General features: G+C 32.3%; 1 protein-coding gene across 1 annotated transcript in view; it reads right to left on the bottom strand.

Moving 5' to 3' along the window:
- Positions 1–16,798, bottom strand: part of LOC130448904 (acid sphingomyelinase-like phosphodiesterase 3a) — a 330,919-nt gene that overhangs the window by 41,356 nt on the left and 272,765 nt on the right. The window contains exons 6-7 of the mRNA XM_056786494.1: positions 12,202–12,397; positions 5,602–5,714 (exon numbers count right to left, since the gene is read on the bottom strand). Of these exons, the coding sequence (XP_056642472.1) occupies positions 5,602–5,714; positions 12,202–12,397 (309 nt within the window). The remainder of the gene's footprint in view (positions 1–5,601; positions 5,715–12,201; positions 12,398–16,798) is intronic.

The raw sequence follows: 16,798 nt of genomic DNA, 5'->3' as shown, positions 1-16,798 counted from the left end.
TTGTTGATGTAAGAAATATAGAACACAAAAAGTGAAGAAATTGTATGTGAATGTGAGAATTATGTCGCTATGTATATGATCAACGAATTTTTTGGTACTTCAAGCGTGACAACAAAATTAAAGAGATTTAAAAAAATATAGGCAGAAACTATGAGATTAGCAAAAATGGATAAACAACAATTGATTATGAATGAGATAGTGTATGGAAGAAACTATATATTCTATATAAGTCTACAAACCAGTGGAAATATAGAATAACGAAAAGAAAACATTTATGACGTATGAAATTGAAAATATATCATTGAAAATGAGGATGAGGTAAAAATGGATGAACAAAAACGTTACAGTAGCACTGTAGCACTGATGATAAATATTGCCAAGAGGATGGGAATATCAAATTGACAAAACAAGTTTAGGAATACCCGACTGAAACAGATCGATGAAGTACAGAAATATATCTATAACGGTGACTTTACAAAATACAGCATCAAAAAAATTCAAATAGAGCTACTGTAATTTTAAGTAGGATATACCATTATCGGTTTGATGAAGAAGGTCCAATTCAACATATTTGTTTAAGTAGAAATCCATTGAAGGTTCTTCATTGAAGAACCCGGGGGAAAAGTAACGTGGACATTGTTGTGGTAGTGCTCCGTACCATGGAAAGATATGCAAGTGATTTTATACTTTACAAAGTAACAATTTGAATACAGATAATACTGAACGTCCGGGATTGTCAATTAATGTAATGTAGCTGATGAAATTTATGCCCTCATACTGAGCTACCGTCGAATGATAGTACGTGAGATAGATAGTGTAGGAAATAGTTCAACCGAACGGGTGTGCAATCTTTTGCATGAAGGGTTACATGTAAATAGGCTATTTGCAAAGTGGGCGTCACGATTTGGATTGAAATTTCAAACGATAATTCCAAATAAAGACGTGATCCAACTGAATTGTTTCGTAGATATGTTACAGTAGATGAAACTTGGGTACATCATTATATCTCAGAAGTACGAGGGCTACTACTTAAGTTTTGAGATATGGCAACACTGACGTGAATGTGTACCATAATAAAGCTAGTAATTTTTATGGTGAACGTACGCAAAACGTGTTGTCATACTAGTGCTATCTGAATTTTTCACAGATACCTGAATCATTCATCTTGGTCAAAGAAGAATTCTACCAAATAAGCAGAACTTTGCTTCAGAACTCTAAACGTGTTATTCTCATTAATTATCTAGAAAAATCGAAAATTATTACTGGCTAAAATTACACTAATTTGCTGAACATGTTTTGATGCCGAACTTACGAAAAAGTTACCGTATTTGATGAAAGACAGGATTTTGTTCCATCACAACAATGCACCTACCCAACCGTCATTTGTTAGTAAAATTATCCTGTCTATGTTAAGGTTTAATTGCTTTATCCCCTATATTAACCTGACTATTTCTTTGTTCCGGGGTTAAAGGTAGTGAAAGGTGGCGGTAAAAAGTAAATTCATTTTATTCAAAAGTTACTCTTCCGTCAATCCACATTTACTAGTGCAAAAATAAGGGATCTAATCCTTCTTTTACCCATAAAATGTGTTTCCTGGATCAACGAAATAGGTGTACATATGTTAAGTACTTCATTATTTTCACGATGTCATTCTAATATGGACAAGTTTGTTTTTCCATATGAAGAATTAGAATATGAAGAATGAAACTTATAACAACGAAAAGATATAGGGCTTATGACAGAACTCTACCTCTTTTTATATCTAATCTAATTTGCTTACTTCAGTGATAAATAAGCTGAAATATTCTATCAATGGGTTCTTCTAGCTACACTTCCAACAAAGTTGATTTTCCCCTTACTCTGTGGGATATGGTATAGTAATTCTAATGAATAGTAACTTGAATTGTATCCAATATCAGTTACCTTGGAAGATCATCTATATAAGGCACTGTTTTTGAACACTCTTGAGAATCCTTGTATTTCACAGATACAAAAGCATAATTGATCTAAATGAATCACAAGTTGACTAGAATGCATACAATTCTCCTAAAGGAACAAGTCAATTTTTCGAAGTATCCGGCATATATGTTGATAACGAAGATTCAATTCGAAATTTGTACCATAATAATTCTTTATCTATGATGTGATGGTATTTTTTTTTCATGTTCAATGTAAGCAACAAATATAGCACAAAATGTAAAGAAATTGTGTGTATGGCTTACCCATTTTGGTATCTAATATGATTTGTTTAGCTCGGTGATAAATAAGCTGAAAGATTCTATCACTAAGTTCTCCTAACTACACTTCTAACAAAGTTGGTTTTCCAATAATATAGAGCATAAATTCCTGTATGAAATTTTCATGCTACACTCCATTTTAAATCCGGAAACACTGGCTTTATTTACCTAACATAGAATTAACAGAAAAGTTACGAAACTCTGAGCGTGTTCGGATGTGAAAAGCATGTGCCACAGTTAGTTCAAACAATTAACAAACAGGAAATAAAATCAACATCAGCAACATACATTATTCTTATTGTTGGTCAATTTGCCATTATAGTTGTTATGAAAATTGAGCATCTAAAATAAACTGTCTTTGAAGTTTTATTCCATGTTAAATTCAGGATACAATACTCGGAACTATAAACAATCATATAATGAATTTATTCTACGAATTAATGCTTAAAATGTAGATGTTAATGAAACAATCAATTACATCTATTCTGGTTGTATTAAATGGACTTTTCCGTACTAAATGGAAGCTATTGTATTTTTTGGTTTCAAGGAATCCGTAAATGTTCAAATGAAATTTACATCACATAAATAATGGATACAATATCAAATTTAGCTATTGAACGAAATTTCATTGTAATCCTTAATTGAAAGACACAATGCATGACGACATAAGAATGAGACAGTAAGTGTGAGTGGATAGAAGTATGAGTAGGAGTCTATTAAGAGCTGATTTAATAAAAATTAACCTTCTATTAACCCTTAGCGAGCCTGAAAAGCGCGAGGATAGTGACTGGTTACCAATGAAAACTCTCAGCTAAGGCTTCTGATGTCTCCTAAAATAAAGTTCATCGAATTTCAAAATCTCACAGATTTCATCTACATGAAGTTTTTATACAAACATTGAATGAGTATGACGACGATCGTCGGCTCGAATTCTGTGAGATACCTTAGAAGTTGATACAGGGTAATATGCTATACACCAGAGCAAGATGAGTGTACTTAATGAAAAAAAAAATATTGTTTTGGTTATTTTATAGGAACTACATTATAGGATCTTCCTTTCTTGGTTACCTATATACTCATATTGATAAATTAAGAACAGTTATGTCTCCAATTCAATAATATTCATGGAACTGACATCATTTAATGAGATCGAGCTTTCCGAAGAAGCATAATATAACAAAATACCGTGTCGCTAGAATTATAACATTTATAATCTACATGGCAAAACCATTTTGGAAAATATTTATAACAGTGTATAAAAATCTCGAATAATGAATTAGAACCACTCAAATTATAAAGAACGCTCAAGATGTCTCATATACAATATACAACATGCCGCGCTGATGATACTTTTTTGAATAGCCAACTTGTTTGAAGAACTACAGAAACTCGTAGACCGACTTGTTAAAATTTGCCAAATTACTGACTGAAGCTTAAAACAAAAAAGACTACAGCAGAATGTACCGAAAAAAGGTATCACTCTTAATACTGTACAAATAAATAAAGCGGAGAACGTACTTGGGATCCGTAGTGAATAATAAATGGGATCCTAACGTTGAGTAGCCAAAGCGACAGCCACTTTCATGAAACTCAAAAAAATTTTTGCAACAATGATTATGAATTTCATCTACAGGATGGCACGATTTTAAGTCTGGCCTGTGCTTTTAGACAGCGCCGAGGTATGGACGCTCATAGAAAAACGTTTGGAGGAGTTTGATAAGTTAGGTCAGAGATACCCAAACTTTCTTTCTTAACTCATGGCTGCCTTTCAGTACAAACATGGCATGGCAGCGCACCTTGTGTAATTTACCCATTTTGTATTGCATTACATTACATTTTCAATTTCTCTCATAGTTAATTGTTAATATATTATTACATAGCAAACATATTAAAAAAGATTTTTGCTACTTTTAACATTACACAATTCAAGATTTCTAACATTTCTCACATATTGGTCAGTTGCTGACAGTTTATCGAATTTATCAAGTTTACCTTGATCTTACTGAGGTCAAGAAATAACAATTAACTTTAACAATTTACAAGCGATGTAATAATACACGATTTACTGACAAAAATTAAATTTGAAATAAGCATTAGAAAAACAGAACAAATTTTCTAAAAAAATCTAAAACAACTGAACATAAATAAAGTGCCAACTTGAGAAAGATTATACAGAAATCATCAGAGTCCATAATTTTTTGTTTCAATGGAAGGGATGTGCTTGTTTTTATTTTATACCTAGGAGTAAATTTTGATAGAGCAACCCGAATTTTTCTTTAATGTTAATCTTTGCTCTATACTAGAATTTAATCACTGCAACAGCAGAAAAACCACACTCGCAAAGGTAAGAACTGCTGAGTTTTGATTTCATCTTTTGGCAGGTAGAATGTTTTGTACTTTACTTGAATTCATTAGTGGCAACTTTTTTTAAAGAGAGTATTGAAAATCTTGTCCACAGATATGGCAAATGTCTCAAACCGTCAGAGTACCAATCTTTTGGTAATAATATTATTGTTTTATTTGAACTTGACTTTTATTTATAGCCTATAGGAGGTTGAAAAAAAACGGTCCTCGTATAAGCTATTATTTATATTTACTATATATTTATACACATCACAACATTTTTTGAGAAATTCCTTTTTCATCACATTTTAGATAAGTATCCATGTCAATGAATTTTAACTTGACTCAATAACAGATTTTAAAGCAAAACATTTAGAAGTAATATGACCTATATGACCAACTTTCCTTCAAATTTCCGATTTCATGTTTACAAATGGTTTCAAAGGTCATCATCAGAGTCTATTATCTAAATCTAATTTTAAATCATTCACTACCAATCATACCATGGTTTACGCCAAAAATTTTAATGTTATATGCATTTCAAATGAACTTTTTTTGCTTGTAATACGCCTTTCTTTAATATCAATTGATATGTATGATGTCAAACAAATCAAATGATATTAATGAAAAAAAATCACAGTTCTAGTTCCAAGTTATCTTTTTTCATCCACGAATAATTTTATCCAAATTATCGATGATTCCACCAAGTCGCATTATTTTCACATTATCTAATCAATATTCTCGACGTCTTATATTATCATAACTAATGTGGGAACAACTTTACACTTTACCCCGTACATATGTTCTTCCCTGCCGAAGTTTTATGTTTGAAAAAAATTATAGACATTAAATTGGGATCGGGGACTTTCAGTGAAATAAGGTCGACAATAAACTTTTTTTCCTTGTAGTTCTGTCTTCATAAATTGGTTTTATAGCGACCCTCGTGAAAGTACCTAATGGCATTGGAGAAAGAAATCAAGTAAGTGTTATTGATTTATCAAACAAAGCTCTTGCTAATTACCTGTCCGGTGTCTTTGTCGAATTTATAGAGACGTAATCCTGGATTATTGGGGCCGTCAATGGTTCTCTTCGGTGTAACAGATGGTGCAACCATCGCCCAAGATATAGGTTTACCTGAAACGAAAGCATATGTGAGTTATTATATATACAGGGTATCTTGTAATTATGAAGACTCTAGAATTCGGAAGTTAACGTCAAAACTATTCTTGATGTTTTGGATATGAGGATATGAGGCAAAAATATTTTTTCATGCCAAGCGTAACTTTGATAGTTATCAATGGTAGTGGAGAGAAGTTTGACTTAAAATTCGTTTGCCTGTGGGAATTCACTATTTTGATCGTTAATGTTCAATACGTTGTATTTTTTTCCAGTACCATGAAATAGTCTATGAAAAGAAAAATATTGTCATTGATCTTCAAATAATTGCATATCGTTAACATTATGTTTGAAAGTCATTTAGAAGCTGTGAGAACAAAAATTTTATACAACAATGGAAATGTATTTATATGGTTATATTAATATCTCGATCTGGATAATAGAAAATGGTGTTGCGAGCAGTCTATTGTACAAAAGCTTTTCAAAAAGCATACTCACTGAAGTCACTTTAATGATTTTCTGTTTTAAACCAAAATCTACACACAGTATCAGAAATTTGATAAATAATGTCAATTTGTTTCAGAAAAGTTCTTTATCCGCTTTTATGTCGCTTGACCTAATTACTCTGGAGGGGATGCTTGCTGTCCTGGTGCTGTCCCAGTGCATATAGAAATATATTGAAGTATGCCACTATATGGCAAATTGTAGAATCCTTCTTCAGAATAAGATGGCCTTCCAATGCCTTTGTCAATCTTCGGAGCTTATTAATTGTATTTGCCAATTTTAATTCTAAAAGTAGCTGATTGAATAATTCCTTAACACTGAGGACGATAGAATTTTTTACTAGATCGGAGGTGGGTATTGTTAGGTAAATGTCCAAATTTTTCTTCCAATAAGGTAACTATGAAAGGGTCTCTCAGTTAAGCGTTTGCGAACCAAACAAATAGATTCTAAAATGATGATTTTCAAAATAGAATTAGCAATGCGTTTCTCCACTCTCTCGCTTTTTTGTGATTTGAAGATATATTCGAAGAGGTGCAAACTACAAGCCCCCAGAAAAGCAAATCGTAGCGAAGATGTGATTCGAACAACGAGAAGTAAGTTGTATCAGTATAAGAATCGAGCTGTCTAGACACAGATTTGATTGCAAAACAACCAGAGGACAAATTTATCACCAAAGTTGCTAGATGTACAGACCATTGAAGGGCACTTTCAGTATGTAGATCATAAAAATTGATCGAATTTGAACATCATATTAAGTCATTGCTTGGTTTTAGAGAATGTGAATCTCATTTATAAGATAAAAACAAAGTTTTTTTAGTTTTTATGTGAGACCAGGACTTAATAGTAATGAGATCTGGAGTATACACTGGTGTCAACCGAAAATGAAATAAATTTACAGTTAATTCGTGAGTCTGTGACGTTATTTAGGAATCAAAAAAGAATTGGACCCAAAACAGAAACCTGAGTTACACCATTGCCAACTGGCAAATTACTCCAAACTTTACCTTCAGCTCTTACCAGTTGCTTTAGACATTCAAGGTAAAATACAAACTATTAGGGGAACACCTCGGATGCTATAATACTCTAGTTTGTTATTCAGAATTTCATGATCAACACAACCAATGGCTTTAGCGAAATCACAAGAAAGCCCTATAAAATTGGTAATAATGCAATAGGACGATAGTTAAAAGTGTTATTTTTCATCGCCACCCTTGTGCAGAGGAACAATTATAACTGAGTGTAGAAAATTACGAAAAAGTACCTTTTCAAAGAATCGTTGATTAGAGAACATAAAACGTTGATGATCGTTTCTGACGAATTTAAAAATAAATTAACCTATAACCCATAAATCCTGCTGGCAGTCTTGTTTTGAACGCTGAGTTTACAATAGCTCAAATTTATCTACAGGCCTAAGGAAGAGATTGTTAGTAATTCTTTTAGAAGGAACGAGAAGGGAGAGATCATCATGATTTGAAAATATTCTAGAGCCAATAATGTTACCAACTTTCACGAAATAATTGTTAAGTTTCTGGGACGAAATCAATAGTGTTTGATGAAAGCGTTTTGTTATAATATATTTGAGAATGTGAGGATTGTCTGTGAATTTTTCAATGTACAAAAGTGATCTAATATTATTGGATAAAGTACGCATTCCTTTCGTAGACCATGATTTTGTGATAACCAGTTTCACAAGGGCGTCAATATCTTCAGGAAGATCAATCCTGGAATGGAATTTGGTGAAGTCGGAAACTATGTAATGGAGAATTGAGGAAATTGTTTTAGTAATTCGAGTTGGCAAATCCACGTGCATATTTAGGACTATCCGTTCACAATTTATTCTCTATCCGATTAAATATCGATAAAATATTGTATACGTGTCTACATTTATAGACCCGGTCAGGCTCAGTTCGAACAACTACTTCTTTAACTTAAGTTGAAGTACATACTTGACCAAAGCAAACTTCACGCATTAATTCTCAATGACTGGTATGACTGAAGACTGAAATTAACGAACAGCAAGAATAAGTGAAATCTATTTTTTCCTTAATTTTATATTGCTTTTATATCTTTTTGTTGCGCAGTCTTGATTCTAGGCTTCTTCTAATTGAACAATAGTTTTTTAAACAGTTATATTGATATAGGTCGGGATGTCAATATTTCACTTATCTTAAGAACTAATTTTTAAATAGAGGGGACCTAAGGGCAACACTATTTAGTATCAAGAACAATTTGATTTGGTAATGAGAGTATTTTCTGAATGGTTAGGTTGAATTTTAGAGAGTTACTCTGATCAACTCAATCACCTTCTATCATTAAATGTTAAAATTTATCAATTCAAAAATTCGATATACAGCTATGAAACTGAGATCTTTTATAGTAAAAGAAAAAAATAGTTCTACTTGCCATTTTATTACTTTTTTTAACTTATATTAAAATTATTTATTGTAAGTGGTAGACATGTGATACAATTTTGAAATCAAACCTTTAGGGATAACATGCATCTGTATGAACTATAAACTATAACCTATTTCTTATTATTTCTATTATTGATATGTTTCATATGAAGTTTTCAATAGTGCCACTATGACATGCTACTGTCTTATTTCAAGATAATACGAAAATCCCCCCAGAAGCTTATAAAAAGAAGTGAAGATGAAACATTTTCCCTTTGATGTTTTGAAATGTAAAGAACTTCTTTCCAATATGTGCAGGATAAGAAAATAACACTGTATCCCTTTCGGGGTCACCTTTGTTCCTTATAGAATAATAAATAAAAAGAATACACGACACGAACAGATTCCTGAATACATTTTCGTTGAGGTTTTTTATCTGAGTAAGTTAAAGATTGTTTCCCTTTATAAAGTTATGACGAATATGTACATTTTCATTCTAAAGCAAAAGTTATGAAGAGTCGAATCAAATCTAGCAGGTGGAATTCTCTATTAAAAATATTTAATTCAACCTCAAATTTCAACCTCGAAATTGGAATTTTTCATAGTTTTCATCTGTATCCATATTATATAAATTCAATGATTTTTTGCTGTATTTGAATCATAAACAATTGTTAGTTTCTCATGTATATTTGAGGTTGAAACACGTACTTATGTTCATGTACAGAGGAAATTAATCATGATAAGTAAACAGAAACCTACTGCGTATACACAATATCACTTCGAGTGTTTTTTCAATACGATACCTTACTGTGAATCGAACAGCCGGTGAAAATGATTATACATAGTGCGTGAAAATTCATTTTCAGTTTATTCCAAGACTGTGAGATGTTGATAATAATCCTTCACCGTACATGCAAACCCTTCCATCAACTTGTAATTATCTTGCTTGAGCTTAAAAGAAAACGAATAATTTTTTTCACATGATTCATAAAGTTTTTTCTTGAAGACTGACAAAACTATAATTAGAAAAATTTTTGTTGCCAAAATATCGAATAAAAGAGAAAAGCAAGTATTTGAAGTTGTAAAATAATAAATGATGCTGAAGCTATTAGGAAAACTATTATTAGGTAAACCAATTGTTGTTTCTGTAACGTTTTTCGTATTTTATACACTCTTTTCATTCGGGGAATGAATTAATAAACACTGTCTTTTACGTTCTGAATTTATTTATACACTATAAAATACAGTCAACTCATAATAATATCACTTAAATGATTTCTGCGATTACATTTACTAATTCGTTCTTTCCACTACGACTATTTATATACCACAAATAGAATTTTACAAAGTTCTAGAACAAAAAGAAACACAAGAAATGAATAAATATTTTTTCCTAAAAATGATTTGAAAGAAATACTGTAATAAACCCCGTTTCATAATAAAATGTTCATTAAAGGCGCGTCCGCTATTTATAACAAACAGATTGAAGGTGCCGTGCGAATTTGTAGCAAGGCCGTCCGAGCTTGTTTGTAACAATTATGACATATTAATCCAAATCTCATGGTTCCTAGCATAATATATTTAAAACGTAGCTATAAGGAATACGTTATTGACATTATTTTGTTTTGTTGACTGTATTTGTTACTAATGTTGTAGTGGTACTGTGAACGGTGTGTTCAGTATGAATATCACGGTTCCAAAAATTCCAACTTGAAACATATTTAAACTACATCAAAGCTTTTATCGTTAGCCAAAATAACTGAAATAAGGGTAGGTCAATTAGTCCACGACTTGAATTTCTCGCCTTATGACTAAAATTACTCCTGTCAATCTTAAATAGCGTCATCAGCTAATTTATGTAGCAAAGAACCTCGTGATAAAATTGGACTAATCTTGATAAATACTATAGGGATATCAGATCACCAATTTCCATAATCAAAAAGTGATATTTTAAAATTTGTTGTGGCCGTAAGTGCGTAAAATGCAGTGCGTTCCAGATTAGAAGTATCAGGGTTTGTGGAAACCATAAGCATCTACTATGACTCAGTGATTTCCATTTCAAATGATTACTTGTGTTTGGAGTAGCTTTCTCCAGGATGTCCTATAATCGACCTCAAAAACAATCTGGTGACAGCTTTACTGAAACCACCAGAAGTTTTTGCGCCGTTTCGTAATCGTAAGCAAAAATTGAATCGATTCTTGTACACCAGGGATTGAACAATAGTCAACATTTTTCTTTTCTTGGAATTAATTAGCACAGAAGAAATTCAAATTGAGTTTTGAGTGTTGACTCAAAATTGGTACATTAATTTGTAGCTGCAATGAGGTGTAAAGCAAAAAGAAGCCATTTGGCATTCAGAGGAAATGAAAATATAATTTAAAAACATAACAATGGAAAACAGGATCAGATTTTTTTAAAGAAATGCTAAATATGGAAAATACTCTTAAGCTCGCTCCTTGGCTTCTATCATCCAAAAAAAGATAGGTGCATTATTAATTGCTTTCTAACCAAATGGCCAATAGAACCAAAGTAAGCACACCTATATCTGAAGTGAAAGCCGACAAGCTCTCAAGTTTAGTGTAGTTTCAGAAAATAATTATATGTGAAACTTGTGAGGATTCCTTGACATTCCAATGTCCGGTAATATGATAGTGCAGATGAGTTAACGAACAATTCTGTTACGAATATGCTACCGGCTTCCCCAATTCTCGTTTCCGATGATTTAATTTAAATTCCAATGAACAGAAGAGCTGGAGATAGTTTTTGGAAAGGGTTGATGGAAATCACAAATATGCGACATATCAAAACTCCTCTTCCGTAGGCGATCCAAGGTAATTGGGGGGATAACGCTAAAGAGATCAACTTAGGCTGGTTATCGATTTGATTAATAACCACTTGTATAAGGTTGGTATATTATCTCAAATTGATATCGAACTTCTTTATGCCCAATTGAAGAGGAAGAAGAGGAAACCCCATGTATTGTATAACTGCGTTGCCCTAAGGATTTTTCAGGAGACATAGTGGAAAGAAAAACATATAGAAAGCAAGTAGGTCTCTATAATAGGATCTCCAACCTCTGATTTGTCCTTCATATGGCCGTGGCACAATGGCTGAATTGCTGATCCTCCGACTCAATCAGATTTAGTAAACAAAACTTGTTTATCTTCAAAATATAAATGTTGATGTTCTTACTGAATAAATAAGAAAATCTTTTTTGTCGCACTCTTCACTATCGCGATATGTTCATCATAAAATTATGTACTGATTCTTCCGAATTTTGGAGATTTTTTTTTCCAATTACAGGAAATCTTTAGTTTGCCGTAAACAAACAAGAAGTCCTTCTTAGAAATTGTCTCTATAAAAACAAGTCACAACATAATGTAAATAGGTCAATAAATATTACAAAGACATATCCGCTCATATCATAATAATGAATAACTGAAACTTTCACCAAACTTTTGTTATAAATTTTCATCGGAATTCATATAGACATTATTTCTGTCTTTCCCATAATCATTTTTAAAATATAATATGTACTATACCCCTAATATACTGAAATATGTCTTTCCTACGAATGTAATAACAGAAATATATTATGGGAGCTTACCATTCGTGCTGTAAATAACTTTGAAGGTATCTGAATGCAGATGTCCGAAAAACTGACCAGCAATAATACCAGCATATTTTCTGACGATATCCAAATACCTCTTATTATGGTAGTCCAAATATGCGAAGTGTTTAGAAGCAGTGCTACCACGTTGTCGTTCATTCAATCCTGGTGGAACGTGACCCACTAAATAAACCTGAAACAACAAATACATGATAATAAATTATTGTTTTGTAATTCTCACAAGTTGAATAGGTGGAATCAAAGAAAATATGCAATGAAATTATAAAGCTTCAATGTCATAAGGTCTAATCACATGATGTGAATTCCAAACAAAATGAAAAAATTTGTTCAAAAGTATTATTCACAAAGAAACAAAATTCTCGTAATTGCATAATGGAAGATTATGAAATTTCATCTTTCAAATGGGGCTATTGATTTTGATAGGTAATGTTTAGTGTTTTCACTAAATAGTAGTTCACGATAAACAGAAACATTTTCAATCTTATCGGATCTCAAATTTTCTTCCATTTTCTTACTCAGTCGCCATTATGTTTCATGTCACAATGTTTGCCGATATTTGTTGTATGATAGAACTACTTCGTTTGTTTTCTTGGCAATAGTAATCTCGTCAACCGTGAAGTTCGCACAGTATTAGGTTTCTCTTGTAGTTTATGGCGATGATGTAGTTATTAGTTAGTAATAGTTATTCATGGATCAAGTCACCGGAGTCTTACTTTTTGTCGTGAAGCTGAAGATCAGATGCTGAGGTTTCTAGCCACGACAACTAACCAGACGAGTGGCAAAAGAAACTTTAGTGCTGCCTTACATGTTATATTTTTTTCGAAATCGCCCAGATTCAAAAAATACTTGCGAAAACTTTTGGAATTATGGCGAGCAGAATAGATTATAAGTGCCTCGCTTAGTTGTACATCATTCTTTTGAAATCGATATGCAAATCTTATTTCTTTTCATTTATTCACATAAATGATGAAAAAACAATTCAAAATTATTCGTTATGTTAAAATATTGTGAGCTGATTGACGTATAATCGACTGTTATCGACCATAAAGCAAATAACAGTTCAGTTACTTCTGTCTCCAAGCATCTTTTTTAAGAAAACCAGGAAGATCTCTCTATCATTATCCCAAACAATGAACAATTTTCTCCTATCCAAAATAGGTCTGATAAGTGAGAGTTTTACTCAATACAATCTGCTTCAATTATTATTGCCTACACCAGAGGTGGGGAACCTTTTTACCATTAGAGGCTACATTTAAATTAGGCAGCAATAAGAGAGGCCGCACAAGGTGATTAACCTAAGAAAGTGACTTTTGTGAAATTATTATAATTTTTCTATAGATTTAACAATTTATTGCATTATATGTATTATATAGAAAAAATAAAATATAATACTACAAAATTTTAAATATAATATACATATAAAATAATATGAAAATATTATGAAAAAATACAATAAAAAATATTTTTTTATTCACTAAGTTAGTGACTTATTTGGTTTTGTTTTTTGTTTGACAGTAATTGTATATTTGAAACAAGCTTCGTAACACACAGCTTTAATTGATCCTCTAAATGTGCATCTGTAATTTGCGTTCTCAAATTTGTTTTTATTTTTGACATGAGAGAAAATGTTGTCTCGCAACAGTAGGTACTTCCGAAGCAGGAAAATAACGGCGAGCATATTCTCGAAGGCATGGATATCCAACAGCATTTTTCCAGATTTCTATTGGATCCTTTTTAGCGTTAAAAAGGGATTTGATGATACTATCTTCCCCTAAATCAAATAACTCCATTTGTAGTTCTGCAGGTGCCTTGGATATATCTATTAAATGTGGTTCAAATGCCAGTTCCATAGCAGGAGCGTGCTCATCAAAATCAGAAAATATATTAGTATACTCTTTATTTTCACAGTTCTGCTCATTTAACATTTTAGCTAGCGCCGGGAAGTGTTGTGCAGATATTTCCGATCGACATAGCAATGTTTTGAAAAATGATAAATTTTTTCTAAACGCTTGGATCTTTTGCCACATTTCATAAATATACCTCGTTTCACCTTGCAGGCAAATATTTAAATTGTTTTATTTTATCATCATATGAGACAAAAATGCAAGGTTTCTGAGAAATACTTCATCTGATAGATCACATTGTTTTCCTTGTTCTTGACAAAAGTTTAAAATTTGTCGTCGTAAAGACAAAACTTTTATCAAAATTTGACCTGTTGAAACCCAGCAAACCTTGCAGTAATATGGTAGGTCAACACTATACGTTTCCTCATCTAAAGAGAGCATCTGCCGAAATTCACGATGACGCATTGCATTCACGCGAAAATAGTTGACAATGGCAATGGTTTTATCCAGAGTGTCTCGCAAAATGGTAGATTTTGCGCAAAGATTTTGCTGATGCAAAATGCAGTGAAATGATATCAATTTTTTCAAGTTTGAGTTTTCCTTTTTTAACAAAGCAACGAATCCTTCTTTTTTGCCTCTCATGGAAGGTGCGCCATCGGTGCAGACACTAACTAAATTACTGACATTCAATTGTAATTTATTACATATTTCTTTAAAGTTTTCGAAAATATCAGCTCCGCGAGTTCTTCCAGTTAGTGTACCCAACGCAAGTAGTTGTTCGTAACTTTGAAAATCTTTAGTTATAGCACGAATAAAATATAAAACTTGTGCCGAATCTGTTTTATCAGTGCTTTCATCTGAAGCAATTGAAAAATAAACATCTTCATTTTGTATAATTGTATGAAGTTGCTCTATTACATTTTGCGCTAATTCGTGCTGTCGATCTGTTACAGTTCTTCTGGAAAGAGGTAATTGTTTGTATTTGGCGACATTTCTTGGATCTAACATACTCACTGCTTCAGCAATGTCACTAAATGGTTTACCCCTTTTTCCAAGTAAATGTGCTATTTTATACGTAACAGTAACTACAGCGGAATTTTGATTTAAAAAGGCACTAAAAGATGCCTGCTGATGATGCTTCTCATTTTTCAACTTTTAAAGTGCAGCTTTTCGTGATTCTCCATCTGAAGCGAAATATTTATGTTCTTTATGAGTCAAATAATGTTTATTTGCATTCGCTTTTTTTAAAGTACTCAAAACTGTATTGCACAACAAACCCATTATTTTATCTTTCTCAGCAGTAAAGAAAAAATCTAACTCCTATTCTACATGAAATGTTCTATTTTCATCACCTAATTTTCTTCTCTTGTTATTTGACATGATGGATAAAAAAACGAATATCAAATAATATCTTCAACAAAGTGTATACTTTCTAGAAATACAATAAAACCGTGTAACTGTTATAAGCACGCACTGTTAACTACAGTTTGCTAAAGATCGCAACAGGGAAGCGTTGAGAGATGCGTGTCAGAGAAGCCAAAGCAATGTGTGACACTCAAATGGGAGATCTGAAACCGAGTTTTGTTTACTTCTTTGACAAGGTAGTTGGCGCTGCTAGCGCTACTTCAAATTTTGTTTGCAAAGACAATCAGCTGACTAATGAATGGCTCTGTGTAAATTTTGTAATTTTACTTTATTTTCAAATAAATATTACATAGAACATTATTCGTTTCTTTTAGATATGTAAATTACATAAACAATGTGGAATTTTCAGTAAAGTGTAAAATTATTTATTTGGATATAAAACCAAATTTTCGGCAATACTTTGAAAAAAGCATAATTGATTTCTGGAATACTGAAATATCCGAATAAATAATTTTTCAATTACCTGACAATTGTACAATTTTTTAATTCCCAATATTCCTTCTAAATGAAAAAAGAGAAGAATAAGAAAAAAGAAAAAACACTCTACTATTTTATACTAGCTGGCAAAGGGCCGCACAAGAACCTCGCGGAAGCCGTATGCGGCCTCGAGGCCGCAGTTTCCCCACCTATGGCCCTACACTAACACTGATATGTGAAATTCGGCACTTTGCTCCGCTTTTACAATAAGCACTTGAATGACTAACTCAAAAGGCTTTTATCTCTTCAGTCTTCTCTCTAGGTTCGTGTTATTGAGTTGTTGACGTGCCAGAATGTCTCGATGTTCAGAAGTATCAGAGTGCAACAACTATGCTCCTTAGCACTTTATTCTGGAATCTTTAGATATTTGGGTGCTACTTTCGCTGGCACATGCCTATGGTTGAATCCCGTAGATCCTTACCGTTTTCAGGATTTGTTTATATATAAGTAGTTCATTATGAATTTGCAGAGTGGATTTTCTTCCCACCAACCAATACATTTTTTTGTATTTAGTTCTTCTCTTTTCTTTTTCATGTGAGGATTCCAGCGTAAATTCGCATCTAGATATTTTGCTGTATTAGCATATGATACCTGTTCATTGTCAAATTTACATGTACGTATTTTTTCTTGTTTAAACTTTATCCTCCATTTTTTGATCCAATAATTTATCATATTAATTGATGCCTGAAGGTTGGCTACTTCTTAGTGGGAATCACCTACGGTCAAAACAGTTGTGTCGCCCGCAAACGTGGCGATAGTGTGATTTTCTAATTGAAGGATGTCACTAATGTATAAGAGGTAATGAACCGGTCCAAGAACACTACGGA

This window comes from Diorhabda sublineata, chromosome 9 (assembly GCF_026230105.1).
Source record: "Diorhabda sublineata isolate icDioSubl1.1 chromosome 9, icDioSubl1.1, whole genome shotgun sequence".
Lineage (NCBI taxonomy): Eukaryota > Metazoa > Arthropoda > Insecta > Coleoptera > Chrysomelidae > Diorhabda > Diorhabda sublineata.
Note: the sequence above shows the minus strand (reverse complement) of the source record. Positions and strands in the feature narration are given on the sequence as shown.